This window comes from Branchiostoma floridae, chromosome 5 (genome assembly GCF_000003815.2).
Source record: "Branchiostoma floridae strain S238N-H82 chromosome 5, Bfl_VNyyK, whole genome shotgun sequence".
In the NCBI taxonomy this organism is placed as follows: domain Eukaryota; kingdom Metazoa; phylum Chordata; class Leptocardii; order Amphioxiformes; family Branchiostomatidae; genus Branchiostoma; species Branchiostoma floridae.
In genome coordinates, this window is record NC_049983.1 from 21,242,699 (window position 1) to 21,263,030 (window position 20,332).

Here is a 20,332-nt window from a genome sequence, read left to right on the forward strand (position 1 = left end):
GAGGTTTTCTGTCATCTGCTCCACTCCATCCTCAAACGGGTAGAAGATGGGGTCAGGGTAGTACAGGTAGGGAGTGAAGAGGGAGTTGTCTTGGGACAGGTTTCTTGTTGCTAGCACACCGTCCATGATGAAACCGTAGAAGTCAGCCTGGATGGGGTTGTCCTCTGTAGCGTTCCTATTTGCAACGATGCCAGGGGATGGACACTCCATGATGTTTTCTGTCTTGACCATGCAGGGTTCCTAAAAATGGTTGGCACAACACAATGTTAAGTCTCACTTTACTATCAAATAAAACCTATGTTCAAGTTGGTTTGCTCCATGTATGGAGGAGTGGGTCCTCTGTAAGCATATACTGGGGCAAGATTGTAACATTTTTCTCATTGGTCATCATATGAATATCCTTTGCCCCTGTGATGAAAAGATGGCAGAATGTTTTATCTTATCTTCCAAATTATGCTTAAAAGGATGAACTTACCCCCGTGAAGGTTCGTCCGCCCACAGTAACTGTCATCCTGGGCTGTTGCACTGAGAACAGGTTGGTTCCCATCACTTGTACTGGGAGGCCACCACTTGGAACAAAGGAGAACAAAATGTCAAAAGACTTGAAGCTGTCATGCACAGAAATATAGTTGCAACCTTAGAAATTGCGAAGGGAAAACTTACTCATATCATTTCAAAACAGTCTTTACTACAAAATGGTATTTGAGAACATCTTTTAACAACTTTAGATTCTAGAGTTATCATGTTGAAATAGATCATTAAAACAAAAAGAAGCCAGTACTTACAATTTTACAGTCTTGATTTACTTATCATTCAATGTATACTTGTGCATAACATTTAGGTGTACCTTTTGATTGTTTTGTCTGTAAGGATCTGGATGATTGTCGGGTCCACCACATACTCAAAGCGGATGTTGTTGTTGACCTTGATGGCCCTGTCGAAGGTCATCCTGACCCCTCCTGAGGTCAGCATGTTGGAGGGTGAGGTGGTGCATACGGCAGTGGTGGACGTTGTACTGAACACAAACAAACAGGCCTAACAGTTAGTACCTGACCATTTCTTAGGGATAATTCCAGACTTGACGTTTAAGAAATCAGGAATATTTGTAAGAAAGAAATCCTAAGATCTGCAGAAGCAGTAGTGTTAAGGATCCTAAATGTTAATGGTAAAAGCTATGACATATTGCACATGATTGTATGGCTGGTTCTTACTCCATGACTTGACAGTCTTGTCCTGCAACTGAAGCTGTGATGGTGCTGCCTGCGTTCATGTGCTGACCTGTGATGGTCACCCGGCTGCCCCCGGACTTGGGACCACGTGTTGGGCTCACACTCAGGATAACCGAGTTCTGAGAGAGTAGAAGTTCTGGTCACTTATGGAATATTCTAAGGATAATAATATTTACCAAAAATATCATATCAAAGACTGAATCTAGAACATGGTAACATTTTAATAGGATACTGTTAATGCATTTTAGTTCGCGGGGATTTAATTTCGCAGTAGCGGGTAAAGGGACGTTTCGTGGTGGATTTAAGTTTGCGGTAACACCATAGACTGCAGTCTAATACCATAATAGAAAAAAAACATTAATCCACCGCGAACATTTCTGCATTTACAGCACTTCATTACCCTATCATTTCATAATTCCTGGATATCTATACATGTATTGCGACTATCCACAAAAATAAAGGCTTAACCATGACCAATTAGAATGGCCCTACTAATTTGTGTGTCCTGTACAGCGTCAAAAACATAAGAAAATTTACAAATCAACTTACAACATATGAAAAGTTGGCATTGGACGTCCCTCTGTACTGGTCCACCTTGACTTGGATGGGGCCTGCCGTGATGCCCTGGGTGGACCCACCCGTCTCACATGTCAACCTGCGGAGAGGGAGAAGGAACTTGAACTCTTGTTGTGTGTTTCACATCTCAGCCAACACCGCAGATTTGATTTATTTTGTTGGTGTGTGCATGAAGAAGGAGTTCTTCACAGTGCTTTGAAAACTAAATGTTTCTCATAATTTAGTCCACAAACAAATGATCTGCACAAATTACAGCCAACTGGTAGATGCAGTCAAAATAAAGTACCTCAGAAAGTCATTAGTTACAGAGTTCACCTCAGTCAGCATTTCTTCATACTATTTTAAAAAGGGAGACCTCTCTAACATTGATTTGTCAAACTCCTACCATCCAATGATGGAGTTATACTGACTTCTAACGCACCATTTAAACCACTTACACCTGTGCCTGTACTTACTGTTCCTCAGGTATAAAGCCAGTCTCCAGAGTCTGACAGGCAATTCCAGCCACGTACACATTGTTGTCTACCTGGGAGAACTGCTTGCCCAGATTCTCCCCCCTCATCGTTACTATGGTTCCTCCCTCCACAGGCCCTGCCACTGGCGTGAACTAGAAGTAGAGAAATTGATTTGTGTAACATCTAATATCATAATACCGGTACGTTTACGACGATTTCTCTAGCCATACTGATTTGACAAATTGTCAACGCATCATTTTCTCCAGTTACATGTTGCTGTTATAGGTTACCCTTGCCACTTCTTCTGTGTAACTTTTCTGCCACTCTTGTCCTGCTAAAAGCGTAATATTGTAATTGTAATATGCCGCGGAATTACACGGCGAACGGGCGCGTGGTTGGGAGGGGGTAAAAAATACCGGTAGGAAGAAACACGGCACAATTAACTGCCGCTATGTACATTTATACATCCTCTGATGTTCCTTCCTTTTCTGTCAGTAAATGCATAAAACATAAACCTGCATGAGCATACAAAATGTCATGAGAAAACGGACGTATACTGTCAAGAATTTTCATTTAACTTCTGTCCGTCACAACCGCTATGACGTAACACTTTACTGCTAGCGTAGATATAAAAATGGCGGGAAAATGGCTGCGTACGTTCAATTTTGCCCATTCAGTCGTAGGTCCGGGCTATTATGCAACGGTTCTTCACACTTTTACATGAGTTGTAGGTCACCAACAGAAATTCAAGATTGTTGTTGAATCATGTTCGTCTTGTGCCGTGAGCATGTGTAATTATGATCTATAAATTTGGCAATGAATGTGACAGTGTGTTCGTCCCACGACGAGCTGCCTACCCCGAAAAAGATACTGAAAACTTTTGGCCTTGTTGTCTTCGAATGCATTGTTATCGATGCTTTGTAAATGATGTATTGGACACCTAGATGTCTGAAGTGTGCACAGCTCAGAAATAACTATTGTTGCATGAGTAGATCTCTTTAAGTTCCAGTATTTTTAATCTACCGGTATAAGTCTTACTACCGGTATTATGCCAATGCATGTTACATGTATCAGGAAAACACACAGACAGTCATATTTAACACCAGAGGACTACAATGCTCATTGCAGTTGAAGAACATAACTAAATGTAAATAATGTATCTTATAGGATCATGAAATAGATAGCACTAAGAAGTTTTGGACACCTAGAGTATTTCCGTACCTCTAGTACCCTTGGATTGGGACATGTCTGTAGCCTGTCCAGCCACATAGCCGGGCACTGGTCCCTGATGGTGCACTGGTTCTGGTCGTGGCACCAGCCGCACTGAAACTTCTCGTTCGACTTGTGGCAGACGCCGCAGGAGGTGTGGGTCACAGAACAGTTGTACAGGAACACTGGAAATACAGAGGGACTGTTAGTAGTTCTGTCATCGTGACAGAAAAACTGAACCTGTAAAGTAAATGTTTGATTATTATGCACTGGTGTTATAAACCAAATGCATCATTTGCATCCAAACCTGTTATAACTTTCAAGTACATGTAGTCTGTAGATAAATTTAGTCTCCATATGAAATGGTGAAAATTTTCACAAAAGTTTGAACCAGTTTAAACCATGCTAGAAGTCTGAATCAATATTCAAGAGCTTGTCCATGTTAGCATTCCTGACATACATTCCATATTTCTGAAGGCATCTGCAAAAGAAAACTGTCGATAAAAGGGTCAACTTGTTCATACGGCCTGGTCATGCATGAAATAGGAAATTGGAGAGGAGCCACCAGGTGTATACAGATGAATAGGCAAGTCCCTGGAGTGATGATTGTTCTTCACTTAAACTTTGGACAGAAACCACAGCAATTCTGTCACTTCAGAGCTGTTTCATGTATGTACAGTGCATGAGGAAATGATGGCGTCCTACCTTGTGCATTTCGTGGGTTGTCTATGATATAGTGTCCGTTCCATTCAACTGAGAGGGTGATGGGAAGACTTAAGACTTTTCTGCTGTAGAAATACTGCAGGGAAATAGGGAGAATATTGTGGGTTACCAGGTCAATCATAGAGTTTTGCAGCCAAACAACATTATCTAAAAATTAAAGAATTGTATGATCTAGCCCCGCAGTCTAAAGTAGTGAAATCACAAGCATGTTTGACAGCACCTTGTACTGAAATTCACATTCTACTGCATGTGAACAAACAGCCCTTTAATCGGAAGCATGCACTCATGTTTACAATCTATTGGAGTTCGATAATGACAGACATTGTGTAGTCCGACTCCTGACAAGTGGATCTTCCCACATGTCAGGTATGACTACCGGATCCAAATCTTTCGGATTCCGGCACCAAAGATGGATGTCCTCTTTCATAATTTCATGGTCCTGCCAAATAAGAGCCAATAATGGCGAGGAGGAGAGCCTGCTCTTTTGCTGGGTCAGGAAGTCTCCATCCATCTCGTCCAAGTCTGGCTATTGCTCAGAATATCAATCAACTCAATCAATACCAGGGAAATGAGCAGTGGAGTGGGGGCATATTCCCACTGTCAGGTGCTCGACCAAGAACGATGGTCCGTGTAGACAGCTCGCAAGGAAGTGTGACAAAGGCCAATAACTCAATACCAGTTTGATAGCCGGTGTTTAGGCTGAAATTGTAATATTTTTGCCTTTTATGATCGTTTTTCATGTCACTTCCTGTAGTAAAGAATGCTACAAATTTGTCCAAGTAACATTCATCCAATTTCTCCAAAAAAAGAATTCTTAATAATGTTTTAAATAATAGCTTCAATGTTTATCTTTTTCGAAGCTCCCCCAACCAAAACTGCCTGGTATCACATTGACTCCTAGCTGCAGTCGTCTGTGAACTAGGCTAATAAAAGTTCCCCACACAGCAGCACCTCCTACCTGTGCAGGTTGGCACTGCAGGGTTTGGTCATCAAGGACGTTGGCCTGAACTCTCCTCATGTTCCCTTCAATATCCAGCACACACTGGAACCCCAGCTGTCCTGACTGCAACACAAAATAAACAGGTCACGTAAGGTCAAACATTTTCCTGCCAATCTACCCATCCTCTGGGCTTTTATAAAGGACCACCCAGAACATATCCACTACGATTGAAATATAATGGATTTACAGAAGCAAATTGACAGAACTTTCCATGAATTTACCCAAGATTGCTATCAGAATATTCAGTACATACTTATATCATACAAAGTCTGTAACTCATAAAACCAAACATATCGACCAAAACATCTATATATTGCTATTACTATTTGATAAAAAATGTACAATAACAACTTTAACTTTAAAACTATGAACTAAAATGCATATATTAAAAGCTCGAACAAAAGAAATGGACAACAATGTCATGATTATTGTAAACCATAATGTTTCTTTGGACTGCAATATAAGAATAGACAGATTAAATTTTCCAAAATTCTTTCTCTTGAATAAGAAACCTTGTCAACAACATCTTGCTTTTTCTTGATCGTACATTAGGGCTGGGTACCGGTACGATGTACCGGTATAAAACCGTTTTTTCTCATTGGACCGGTCCAGAAAAACCGGACCTGAAAAAATTGGGTGGACCGGATGTTGGACCGATTGAAAAATGAACACATTATAATTCACACGTTTCGGGCTTACCGGTGAAGCAAATAGCAACAGTGAAGTAGAGTATAGTCTATAGTCTATAGTAGTAGCCTTGTAGGATTTTAAAACGCCACTGGGAGTCAAATACTCCACAAAACAGATGTTTTTGTTGCAAAATGGACCATTGTTTTGAGTATCGTCCATTCACAAGTTCTTACGTACTGAATCAGGTCCAGGTTCAGGTCCAAACCTGGACCTTATCCTCTGGACCTGAACCGGACCTGGACCTGAATTTTCTGTACCGGTACCCACCCCTATCGTACATGCATCAAGGCTTAAGCTTGCCACTGCAGCTAATGTCTTGAAGCCAGCACAATTGGCATCATTCCTCTGGTTGACTTTATCATTGTTCCGTATCCATTCAGCAAGGCACACAATAGAGTAACACACAAAGCAGTGTGGTCAACTTGTGGTCATTTGTGCATATAGTTTCCGGAGCTGAACTAACTGCCATGGAAACTGATTCAAATTGAGACACTCAACATAATCAAGTACTTTCTGTCTGTGAAAATGCCTTTAAAATGTGCTGAAGTAACATTTTCCATTTTCAATATTCATCTGTAGGCAACTGTCGATACTGGAAGTTTATGGGCGTAATCAAAAGTTGTGAGCAGCAGTTAGTGATTATTTATTAAGTATGAATACCAACTTCCAATCTCAAACTATTTTTGAGCCAAGTTTATATCTATGAATACAATTTCTAGGTAACTTAAAGTTTAAATCATGACCCTCGTTCCTCTTAATGCATGACAAATACGATGCTTGTCAAATTTTTTTCATTATTTAACTTTTCAAGTATTTCACATCAAACTTCTAAGTGTCTTGACTGTAGAAGAAGAGCTGTTGGTAAATCATACCACCTTTCTCTTAACACAGACTATTTATTACCTCCCCTAAAGAAAAATGTGTCATTTCATGGCATGAAGAAGTGCTGGAGGCTCTTTGTTCATGATGAAGTATTGATTGTAGTTTTGCCTGACTCCAGTGAGCCTACAGTTGTGAAATATCATCCATTTAGAAGTACAACTGGGATCGGAGAAACATTGCCAGAGCCCCTCTGTCGTAATAGGCGGTAATCTGTCCTCCAAATTGGAAGAAAATAAGATTACAGATAGCAGTAAGTGGGGCATCCTTTCATTTTCTCTTTGTTACTATGGCAACCACAGTGAAAATCTATGGCAGCCATTGATATGTTGTCATCGTTGATAGATGCTGCAAGGTAACAGGACGACACAGTCATTTATCACCAAAGTTTCTAACACATGTGTGAGCCACGGTTTAGTGGGTATGATCTTTATACCCTGAGATTTCTAACAAAAATGAGCACATGCAGGTGCATGGTAAATACTCTATCTGCACGTCAAAACTGACCCTTTTCTATACATAATTTCTAACCAGGAGAACTGCTGCAAAGTAGGGTTACATTACAGGACAATAATACAGTTATTAATTAAAAGCACGGAACATCAGCATTCCTAGAAGAAGGAATGGCAGTATGCTGTATGCATTTCCCCACCTAGGAATGTTTCACAATGAAAAAAAAAAAACTGCACACAATAAACAAAAAAAAACAACAACACCCAGACTTATTTTGCACAAGAAAAGTTTTCTTTGCCTTGTACATGTTACTAGTCAAAGGAGGTGAAAGTGTTAATATGATAAATGTGAAGTTCTGAAGAAAAGCACTTTGACAAATAATACCCAGAAAGCATTGTGACATGGTAAGGTAATACAGTATGTTACAAAGCAGTTCCAGATAGGCACAACAAACCACTGTGAAATTAACAGAAAAGAGCAATGATGGTGTCACATCACAATCAAGACATGTTCTCACTGCACATTTGTCTTAGTCTCGCATCAAGGCAACTCAGCAGTGTTTAAATGGAACACTATTATTTCATATCTATTCCAGGATGTTCAACAATAAACCTCTCATGAAGGCCTCTATAGCTAGCTAAAAAATAATATTTCATTAGTCAAACCTTTCAAGTTGGTATTCTATTACAAAACTTGTGTATCTTGAAAGAAATACTCGTACATGTACTCTTGTTAGTCTTGGACAATAGTCTCCAAGCAGAAGTATCCACTAGATGAAAAAGAGAACTTAGTATTTGGCCAAATAGGGACAAATGAGTTGCCATGGGATTTCAGTCTTTTGCAGTCTATCAAGCTATACGTCGGCTGGTCAGTTCACTCCTAGGCCAGTAACTTCTACTAGAATTTTATTCCTAACTTGGCCAAAGTCCCTTATTACTATTTGGCCAGGCCTGAGTCTGGTAGAGGCTACTTGGCCAATACCAGTCTGTTGTGCAGTTACTGTACATGAAACTGTTGGGTAATGTCTCTTGTCACCCATTCAGGAGTCTGTACAGCCCATAGGAGGATAATTCCCGTGATGGCAGCTCTAATGGTGGTTTTCATCCACAACCTCAGCAGGGAGGGTACTTCAGTTTATATGCCTCAGCTGTTCTTAAGTACGTGTATGGGCCGTATGATGACATTAAAGGGATGGACATTTGTGAAAGGGATCCATTCCCTTGTGTTTTTTTTGCGTCACAATCTCACTGTGCATGATGGAAAATACCCTAAATATGCATTTCTCTTTTTCCCTAACATTGCAAGCTGGCAGAAGTAGAAAAAGAAAAAAAAAAGGAACCGAAAGTCTCACTGTGATCGACCTAGTATTGAGGTGTTTGAACTTCATCCTTCTTTTGAACAGTATCAAGGTGTTAAAAATTCATCCTTCCTTTGAATAGAATCAAGGTGTTAAAATATTAATCATGCCCTTGAACTTAAGTGCCACCAAATACCAACAGGCATGTTCAGACAGCTTTACTGTAGGGTAGATATGCAGCTGGCTTACAGTGCTATAAGCCATCTGATCAATACAATCAGCCGATGACGTGTGAGCATCCACTGATTAACACAGATACCAAAACCTTTCCTGTCATAAAGGTAGATGGTTACAAATGTTGAAGTAAGGGCTAGTCATGCAAGCTACAAATTTCTGTAACATCTGCACTGTTGTAGTCTCCAAGCAAATCTAGCGGTGGCATAAGATAGTGTCATAAGCTGGGGAAAGAGTTTAGTCGGCAGAGGAGCTTTATTCCACCCGTGGCAGATCTATGCGGTGGAATAAAACTTATCTGACGGCCAAACTCCTTAGCCAGCTTATATATACTGTTGGATTGATGTCACAGGCATCATTGCAGACAAACAAAACACCCAGACAAACACAGAAGGTTGAAATAGCTGTCATGTTCATGAAAATAACAATTCAGGTTCACATGAGTAGTAATAATTGCAGACAGCACTTTTTGTGCAGAAACCTACAGTAAAATGTAGCCATTTACAGTTTTTTTGTTTCCTCTCCGAGGATGAACCGAAGGTAGAAGGAAGGCCATTTTTCCAAACTTATGTGACATAAATTATTTATTTCTAAAAAACACATTTGTAACTCTATATTCATACAAATATTCCTATTGACTGTGATAAAGGAATGCATTTGTGCCCTTGTCCCTTGTCAAGGTTCAACCAATTTCGACCGCCACCAAGCCACAGGATTTGTCCATTATCCTGCCATTTCTGCTGTGAATTCCCTCCAATTTTCTGCACTCAAGCTTGCACTATGCCCAGAATTCCTGCAACATGCTCTAAATTCCCTGGGTAGGCCCTCCCTTGAACCTGAACATAATTAAGGTTTGCCAGCCTTGACAGGATTGTGTACTGCAGGGTGACAATCTTCATTTCATTTCCACTTAGCTCTCCTTTTCTGCCTTGCCCCAAGTCACCATCTCGCTATTAAGTTGGGAGAAGATATTCCCTTAGTGACTTGGCCTTGGGTATACGTCAATAGTTTAGAAACCTTTTCCAATTGATGTGCTTCTCAGGGTACAGCCCAATGTGCACCTCTGCAGCATCTTGCTGCCCTCTACATGAACCTTCTGCCCCACCCCTCCCCAGGGGACTCCCTGGTATGCCAACAATGTCAACAGAGTCAATGCCAAGTCTACCTCACCAGTAACCTGAAATGAATCTCCCCCAAGGGACAGTTGTCCATTGGGCAGGAGGAAAACCTGATGGGACTACAGGTTCAAGGAGAAGGCACTGCAGAGATGGAAGGTACCAACTTAGTTTTACACTCAGAACACCAACAGGAGAAATAGGAGAAACCCTTTAGAGCATAAAGCAGACAAAGTGTAGGTAGTAAAATGAAAATACAATCCCCTTTCTGAGACCATCTAAAAAATTATAGAGATTGTAACAAACAAACAACCAACTAATTAGTTAATGCTGGTCTTTTATCTCAAATGATCAAGAACAAAACAATGAAGGAAAGGATGGTCATCCCTTCCACATTGAGAAACAGGATTGAAAATTCACAAAGATATACTGTTTTCATTACTTCTTGATGTGTTGGCACTTGACAGTAAGCCTTCTTGATTCATACTGCTGCCACTGACTAAGCTTGGATTGCATATCTTCTGACACTACAGTTTCTTTAATCTCTGAGACAGCATGAATTTCTGAGCTTAAAGTCAGATCTGTCTGGAAGTTGACAAAGACAAAGATGAATCCGTTTCTAAAACAGGAAAACTGCCAGGGATTCACAGAATATTGGAAATATATGATCAAATCAAGTGCTGGCAAGTTCCCAAAGCCTCATTGTGAACACTTGATTCTGATAAACCTTTCTATACTTTATCACATGTGTTCTAGCATTCTCAAATTGACTGGATACAAGATTAGGTTGGTCTGCAGGCAACGTTTTGTAGAGAAAAATAAATGATGAATGCAATTGCAGATAAATATTCGCAGCACATTGATCTTTACTTTCTTGGAAGGAAAGTCTTATACACATGTAGGTGAGGTACCATGGCCGATCAATATCTGTGGTGCAAAAGTAACCTTAAGAAACCTTAAGTCAACTGAAGAACAAAGTTATCTTTACAACATCCAGAGTTTGAATAGTTTGAAAACTTTCTGATACCACAAAACTCTTGATGATGAATCTGAAGAATCATCTTGTTCTACTGCCTCCTACCAAACTTTTCCTGACCCCAACAAGGGTGGTTATGGCAACCCTGTGTGATGTATGAAGATAATACTGATGAAGAGGGATAAGGGGATGCTGATGAAGAGGGATACGGGGATCAGGTCTGTGGAGACTTCCACACAGAAGACTTGAATTCTAATGAAGCTGGAAGATGGCATAACCATACATCTGACTGCTCCCAAATGTCCTCCTTGATCAACATCTCCAAGTTTATGCAGTTAGGAACAATGAATAACAGATAGAGATACATTGTACTTTACATGGGGGGAGGGGGTTGGGAGGACATTTAATGTAGGAGGTGGGGATCTGGGTGATCAGCGACACAAATCGGAACAAATTGCAATTACCTGATTCAATCAAGTCTGGAACTACCATGAATTCAGCAGCATAATTTAGATGAAGTGGCATTGACTTGAACATTTGTAAATAAGGCAATGAGCCATGACTAACTTTTGAAAACTAGCAACTTGATATTTTTCCATAAAACATGGCACATCAGTGCACCTCAATACTTAGGGGGCCCAAGTATTCATACATATTTTATGGAATTCATACAAGTTTCAAGGAACACATACAAATTTGATAGAATTCATACGATATACTACTAAGAAATATAAGGATTTTATGGAACACATATGAGTTTCAGTAATAGTAAGTATAGTATCTATTCCATAAAACATATCTGAAGTTATTTTATGCAGTTACAAGACTTTAAAAAGTAATACCAACCTTTGGAATTGGAAGATTGGCTGCTTTCAAAACAATCTCAGTGGTGACCCCTTCTGGGATTAATGTCTCTTCTGCTGAGGGTAGAATCTGAGGACACGAATCTGGACCCTGCATTTGAAATAAGAGCAACATCATGATCAGAATGCTAATGGTAAGACAAATGTTATTCTCTTGATAAAAACATAAGATAGACCAATTGCAACACATTTTTATCATTCACTACATTAGAAAAATGTTCCGATTTTTATTTCATTCATTCATTCATTCACTCATCAATCCATTTATACTTTCTTTAATATTCCCTCTAGTCAGTAAATTTGTTACTTGTTACCCACTAATACCTTGTTGAACATTGATAGTATTTTCTGTAAATCCTGAACTGGACACAAAGATTGTGTGTGCGCGTGTGCGTGTGTGTGTGTGTGGGGGGGGGGGGGGCGTGGGGTATACCTGTACATGTAAAGTACTGTAACAACAACCAAATGATGTCGAAATGTTACCACTTAATAAATCATGTGACATTCTGCAGTCCAAATCAACATTTATGTGCAGAAGGTATATTAAGAGACTTAAGTATTCTATCCAAAAGCCTGTTTCTAAATGTCAGCCACAGAACCCCTTATTTATCATCGTTCCTTTTGACAAGTAAAGTGTTCTCCAACTAGACTTATTAATGTGCATGAGGCCTCCAAGGCTAGCCCACACACTGTGCAAGAGCAGCCAGATTGATTTGGCGATAGCCAGGGGCACAATAGTCTGCTGTAGTTTGCCAAATGAAAGCTGGTTGAGAATGTGCTGGGAAGGCTAGTTCCCTTAATTGAAGACTTGCAGCCTTGTCTAACACTGACAAAAGTTCAGTTATAACAAGAAGTCAGGTGCTCCTTCCTACAAATTACCAGTTGGTACCTTTCACCAACAGGCAATCATTGACTTTTAAATCACTCTCCAAAAAGTAATTTGCAACCTTATAGTTATATCACCATCTGTAACTTCTTGGTCTACTGACTCTCTCTTAAACTATAATTTTTCTTTTCTTTTTACTTCTTGAAGATATATATTTTCACGATCAGTCATAACCCATGTCACAATTTTCAACGGTATCTCAGGGATGAAATATAACATGACTTTTTTCATGCCTTTTTATGACTTTGCTAACCCTCTATCTCAATACATCATTACCAGACATAGAGAGGATGAATAGTTGTGAAACAGTACCAAACTGACAGAGATCTATATGTGCAGTATAAGCCCTGACCTAAAAAAAAGACAATGCTGTATACTTTCAATCTGAGTAAATGGATTATGTGTACATTGGTACCTAGGAAAATTTAATTTCTTTCACCGTGCATCCCCCAGGAAAACAAAATCACTTGGACTTGAGGAAGATGTATCATAAGATACCGTAGTAAGATATAATTCTTCAGCAAGGCAAATCGGTTTTAGGTACTATACGGAATATTAAAGAGGAAAGCAACAATATGCAGCTGTGTTGAGATTATCACTGTATTTCTCTTTCTAGGTATTCTAAAACTGGCCCTAATATTGGTAACCACAGAATTCTAGAAAAATCAGCACTAATCCTCATTGCAAAACTCATCTTATTGCTTTCCATGAACATTTCAATCCTAGAAAATGCATGTTATTTCCCATAATCATTCTTCAACCACGAGTCAACTCTTCTGGGTTAAAAGACTGGTGATGCATAGAGGACAACATCAGAATTCTTTGCTTGTCCTATATTCTAGAGCCCTGTTCCTCCTTAATCCAACTTCACCCTCCCATATTACACAGGGCTGAGACAGGTGTGACCTGAATCTGGCATCTCCAAGACTTATGATCAGTCAGCCCTTCATGAATATGGAACTACCTCGTTCTAGGGGAAAACTTCAGAAGAAAATGATGACTTGTATAAACTTCACAGGAAAAGTGACCTATTTGTGAACCACGGGATAATTCTTTATAGTCTTTATTTACATCTTTGTTGTTTTGAACTTTCCAACTGGACGTAAAGCATAGGCCCTAAAGCGTATGTTGTAAATCATTTGGTTGGAATCTTATAGCCCGATGCTCATAATGTTACGAACATCCTTCACAAATAAAAATTACATCGTAAGTCAAGTAATAATGCGGCACAGTCTTTGTGTTACATGTATATAGTCATTAAGTTAACAACTGGGAATAAGCCAGAGGTATAATAGCCTTTTATGATGTACAAATCTGTAAAAACGCATGACTCCGACGAAAAATCCCCAGCTCTTTTCTGCTCATGGGCTACAGCATATCGGCAATAAATCTGAATAGTTCTCCTGAGCTAAATATATAATAGCCCCAGAAACCTTTTTCTTTTCATTGATCCAAAGGGACCATCACAAAGCGATAGGCAGATCTATCTATTCAAGATGGCTGCTATCTCCCACCCCAGACTCATGTCCCTGTCGGCACAGTGTTACCACAGTTCATTTAGGATGTTGCCTCCGAGAATCTATCATGCCCGACAGCTCTCAGACTCTCATAACATTCCTTCATGTCTTTTGAAAGAGGCATTTGCTACAGACACTTGGAGTGGGCGCCATTTCGTTGGAGGCAAATTGCAGTTTCAAAATATTGCCATGACTTTTGACGTTTCCCTCCCTTTCAAATTCGATGATGCCAATTTGTGTTGAAAGAATTGTCAAATGGCATACTTAATGCAAACATTCATGAAAAATGCAAAATGTTCCTCCGTCATAACGTTACCTACATTGTAAACAAGTATTTCATACAAACACAACTTGTCAATATCTCTTCATTTTTAGCTGCAGATACTGCTAGGAGTAAGCCTGTTTGCAACCAAGTTCCAGCCATCGCCCATGAAAGAGAATCAGAAATTCTCCACACCAAAATGAGATTATACCACTTTTAAGACCCTGATCCCTCCCTTTGCCGGGAGAAGCAGCCAGCATAATTTGTGATGGTGCCCCATAATCTTTCCTTCCTTTCTGGGGCAAGGAAGATTTGCCAGTATTGATTTTCAACTTATATAATTTAAGTGGCTAACCATTGACGTCTTGACTTAAGTCAAGAGTCATCTTAAAGAGGGTCCTGTACATGACTTTAATATGGATAAAAGCCACCTGTGAAGAATGACCTGCTAAGTAATGACAAAAATCGAGACGAAATTCCTTATAGAGCTATACTGAGCCAACATATAATCTGGCCAACCAGAAACTGCCCTACATGTAATATGTTGGAATCTTCATGTCAGCAGTCTGTACTTTTCAACAAGTGCTGACTCAACAGCTGCAATTATAGAGGTGACAAAGAAGGAAGGAACAGAGGTGACAAATTTGCATATCACAAATCATTTACTGTTTGGCTATTCTATTCACTCAAGAATGACAAAGAAAACAAAACAAAAAGCCAACACATCATTTGCAACCCTGAAGATTGGCTTTAGACAATGTTGATCCCCCATCGATTAGTCTTTTAATGGAACGGTCCATCTGACCTTGCAGGCTGCTTGGCCAATAAAACATAGGTCACAACTTAAATATAACTTCAACGAGAGTGCACAGCCCCTAGCGGGAATCTAATAGCAGAAAGGCTTCCAGGCCATCATGTATAAGCCAGGGAAACTCCACCATGCTTTTAATTGCATCCTTGAGCGGTTGTACGATCTGGCCTTTATTACAAATGAGACCATCCTAATTAACCTTGCTCCTTAAGTTTTTAACTGTGTGTCATATTTCATCAAACAGACAACCTCTTTGTTCTTGTAATTGTTACATTACATATTGTACCCCGCGTAGCATTTTACATGAACACAAAGAGAGGAGTATTGCCTAATGTTTATATATCACACACCAAATCTGCTATATGGCAAGATGGCATGTTCTTTTCTGCAAATACATGACTTTTGCTGCCAAGGAGATCAATCCACAGTCATATGCAGGAAAAAAACTTAAGCTGTTTATAGACTGAAAGTGTCATAAGATTGGTCAAACAACATTATTACAAAACCTCAGTATGTCATATCTGGTGGTAAGTGGTGGACCTGGCAATATTCTCAGCCAAGAAATATGGAGATCTGACGTATAGACATAAAACTGCTAAAGTGCACCACTTGGTAAGCCTAATGTCTTCCATATGAGCATTAAGTGTTCTTCACCTTCAGCTCCATTACATGGCAGTTATAGCTTTTTAACACTAGAATCAGTCATTCTGTCAGGTAAACAATCCCATGTCCCAGTTCCTAGCTAAAGTCAACCTTGTGATAGGTTCTCAGAAGCCACTATAGCACAGTATAGGAATGTCAAGGGAAATCTTAGCTTAGTGTTTCTCACTCTGCTGAAAAGAAAAATTCTGTGGAGGCAAAGAGCAAAGCAGACATTTCTCTCCTGTCTCTCACAGTTGCAATACATCTATGTACTGCAAATCTCCACAAATGGTCGATGTTCCTTTTGAATCCCAGGAAGGAGAAGCCTACACATCATTGAAATGTGAGAAACACTCAAGTCTCCCGAACCCTCCTAAAGTTTCTGAAAATGAGAATAAAACACTTGATGAATGAGTGCCAAATGATGTCGGATTCTTTGGTTAATGGCAACAAAAAGCAGTGTTGGCATTATCAGGAGCATCCAGGGTGCAATATTCACTCCTCACAGACACACAGGCTCCTTGGTGGCCTCTTATAAGTATTGTGAAAGATTAAAGAACAAATGAGAGTGATGCATTATTACCACTTTAATATCAATCAAAGTGGCGACCAAAGGTACTAATGTTTCAAAGACCAGACGTAGAAGAGTTGACTGTTTGACGCAGACATTCTGTCTCCCATCTGACAGGTGTGTAAAGCTGGGTCCGGCATGCATGAATAAAACACAAATACCAAAAGCACTTTAATGGACATCTAGCCCGGGGAATCAAGAAATAAAGTAACTCACTCTGGGTAGAAAACTTTGGCTTCTTAAAAAGAATAAAACAGTTAAATCCATGTTACAGTACTGTTGCAATATACAAGCTTGTACGGCATGTAAATATGCATTAATTCGAGCTGGATGCTCTGAACTTTTCTGGAGATACAATATCAAGAAGATCTGACAATTTTTTTTACTTCTTTATGCCTTCCCTCCCCGCACAGCCTCTATCTATCCCAATCACACCTGTACCTTTGACCTGTTTTAAATCAAGTGTTACTGCATCATAATCTTGAAAATCAGTCAATAAAAATACAAGTGTATTGTGTTGTACACGTATCTCAATATCATTCATATGGCCCTCCAAGGATTTTTCACTAATGGACAAGTAAAGCTGTTTCAGCAAGAGGAGGTTTTCTGTACCACTTCAAAGTGCATGTACTACCAGCATCCAACATGTGCACTGTAGTTTGTCCAACCTTTGTGGTGAAACAGGAATTGTTTCTTTTGTCTACATTCTTTGTATATTCTATGCATACTCTTCTATTACACTATGCTGATAGTCCGTGGCAAAACTATGTATGTAAAAAAGTTACATGCATGTATATACAAACATGCAGAATGTAGCAAAATTAAGTATCCCTGGCATGAGTATAGACTAGTAAAGCCATATTTCCATGTTATGTGCCAAGTATTGCGGAAGATTGGAAAAAGATCCATTGAGTTTCAAAATGATTCATGAAGTTATGTGTCATTTGATCAAAAAGTCTTCCCCAACATTGCATTTTACATGGCACAAACTGTAGGCCCAAGGCCAGGTGGACTGACCTCTGTCTATTCATTCTGTGACCTCTTGGACACATGGCCAGTGGAAGCAGTGACCTGCGGTGACCCTGCTATCTCCCCCTTTCACAAAATCTACTTCAGCCAAGTCAGGGACAAAGGCCATGACATCTGTGACAAAACAAGTAACAAACCATGAAGATGGCTAGGGGGCTCCTTTATCCCACAGATCACAGTGGGTGCCACGAGCAATTCATCAAATGCTTAACAGTGCCAACCTTGGTCAATATCCAGGGTATATTGCTATTCAAAAGGCATCCTGCTGCTTGATATCCATGAATATCACATTGCTCAACTCCCATGAACAACTGAGTTGCTAACTTGGTAACCTTCCAGACACCCCAAAACACAGGAATGACAACAATGCAGTGAACAATACAACAGGAAAGATTTCTGAAGGGAAATAGAGGTGAATTCTATTGGAACTGCAATAGAATTCAGTGCCAGTGGCATTCATCAACTCTCACTACAGAAAGTTGCTGTATCGGATTATTCAGCAGGCCCATTTGCCCTGTGCAGGCAGTCACCCAACTCCAGGGCAAGTTGCTACATCAGGCCTTAGTGCTGACAGGCAAGCGCCTTGCTGTGTAACCTCTCCTGACATCTCATAACACCAGGTCCCTGATATTGCCTACTTATACAACATCCCCAGTCATGTGGAACAGAGTTAACAGACTTGGCCTTGGGTTTGGACATGTGTGATAGATGGAACAGATTTGCCACCAAAATAAGAAGGCCATAAGAGACAAGCTCAGTGAACCAACCCAGTTATGTCACCTACCCTTGAAACAACTTCTGACAATGAAAAGGCACTAAAACGTGCCTAGGGAAATATTAGAACTTTGAGGAAGACAAGGCTGTTGAACTTTACTGCTTTTATTATCAATTTTATTACTAATTTTATTATTTTGTCAGATGCAATGTGGCAATAACTCTTGAGTTCACTCACCCAGTGCTCTTCCAGATTTCATTACATTCTCATTACATGCCAGAAGCAATAAACAAATAAAAAATTGGAAGGACCCAATAAATTTCAATACTTTCAAACTCAGATAAGCATATGCTATGATCTGTATTCTACAGATTGTTACTTTTTCATCTTTCAAGTACTAGTAACACAAGTAGCTGCAAACGGCACAAACTTTAAACCTTTCAACAGCTGCAGTAGAAACTTTTCTTACATGAAATACAACATCTGGTCCCAGTCACAACTACTACAGTTGTATTCATGTTTTCATAAAACATAAATGTTCCTCCCCATCTCACCCCTGGTGTCAACATCTCCCACCTTTGTAAAGACTGGGGACAAGTCTAGGACATGGGGCTTGTCAAAACACTGCATGTATCGTGACAGAAACTTTGAGAACAGAGGTCTTTTATTCATGTATGCCAGGAGGACAAGCAGTATTCTTTTTATTCCTGCATCATAAAAAATTGAGCATCTTTTGTTTACTTCATATGGATATCACATCTTCATATGGATATAAAACCTGGGAAAGTTAATATTTCTTAAATAACAACCTGAAATGTAACAGCCTATGGCACCATCTTATCCTTCTCAAGGCGAGGTCATACCTTCTCCAACACAGTTGCCGAAAAGGTCAACCAGCACATGGAGGATATCCTCCAGTGTCAATTTCTCATCTCCTAATACCCTCATAGACGCTACGATTCTGCCTTGAAGTTAAGAGCTGCCTCTGAAACATGTTTCAGGAGGAATGGATATAGGAGGCAATGTCATGTTGGGTCAAGCAGACAACATATTACCAGCATAATGTTTTTTATCCTTCAAGATCAATGCATTAACCATGTCAAGTGCAATATACTTTTGTATATTATATTCTTTGAGAATTCAAGTTTACAAACAAATGGCATATTGTCGAAATCCTCAGCAACGCACATTATGACAAAACACAGCCATCTAAATTTAATGCCTACTATATCATGGTTACATTTTCTTATTGATGGATGTGTACTGGGTCACTGCTCGGCTTCGAGTATCATCAACAAACCTATGTAGGTCAGTTCATACCACACCTTTGAACCGCTCATCCTTTATCCATTTGGGAGCATCATTGGATTTATTAAGTGGGCCCAGGGTTATTTTGACCTATTTAACACTATCAAAGGTGCAGTCTGCCGGTCAGATTGCCGGACTGTGTGGAGCTCCATCATTCTATCCAATTTACTGAAGTAGTACCTGACAGGTGTACCTCTGCACTGACGTCTGACCCATTTTGCACACTTCCACCCATCACTCTGCAGGATTCATTCGCAAAAGCAGGACACAATAATGGCAACAATAGGTTAGTTGAGAGGCTTGTTTTGCACCACATCGAACAAGATGAAATTTTCCCTCAAGTCAGTGTTATCCAGTTGCCCAATTTCTAAGATGGGCCATTTTTTCACACCTTTTTCAAACACACTGCAACCAAAGAAAAAGACTGAAGCGAAAATCTGTCTTGGTACCAAAATTTGACAAGAACAGTATAATTTGTGGTTTTAGTATTATGCCATTACTGGAAATGGAACACTATCCTATTGCTTCTCCGTAACTCGTTCTTATTGATGGCTGACCTGGAATTTTCTGAGGCGTACTTTGAGTGCTTTATTGACCTTTGAATGTCACTATAGGGGCCTGTGCTGCAGTATATGTAGGTCACTGGGAAGGCTGCAGACCTGGATCCCATAGCTATCCTGGCAACATCTACGGGGATGGTCAGCAGGCACATTCGTACACCAGCAGGAATAAGTAACTCTTAATATATCCTCAGGGATAAGCTTTGCAAAAAAAGTGGAATTAACCAATCATGTCTGCCTGATTGGGTTGGCACAAGCTGCTGTCTGATGGGTATGCAGATACCAAACTTGGTCCAAACATTTGAAACTTTGGCAACGTGGCAAATTTCATC

General features: G+C 39.9%; 1 protein-coding gene across 1 annotated transcript in view; it reads right to left on the reverse strand.

The window, feature by feature from the left end:
• Positions 1 to 7: 7 nt before the first annotated feature.
• Positions 8 to 20,332, reverse strand: part of LOC118416498 (plexin-A4-like) — a gene marked incomplete at its 3' end in the record, with an annotated part of 145,017 nt that continues 124,692 nt past the window's right edge. Inside the window, 10 exon segments of the mRNA XM_035821620.1 lie at positions 8 to 240; positions 476 to 569; positions 848 to 1,015; positions 1,212 to 1,348; positions 1,779 to 1,884; positions 2,261 to 2,412; positions 3,482 to 3,654; positions 4,175 to 4,268; positions 5,151 to 5,255; positions 11,683 to 11,790. Coding sequence (XP_035677513.1) covers positions 8 to 240; positions 476 to 569; positions 848 to 1,015; positions 1,212 to 1,348; positions 1,779 to 1,884; positions 2,261 to 2,412; positions 3,482 to 3,654; positions 4,175 to 4,268; positions 5,151 to 5,255; positions 11,683 to 11,790 — 1,370 coding nt within the window.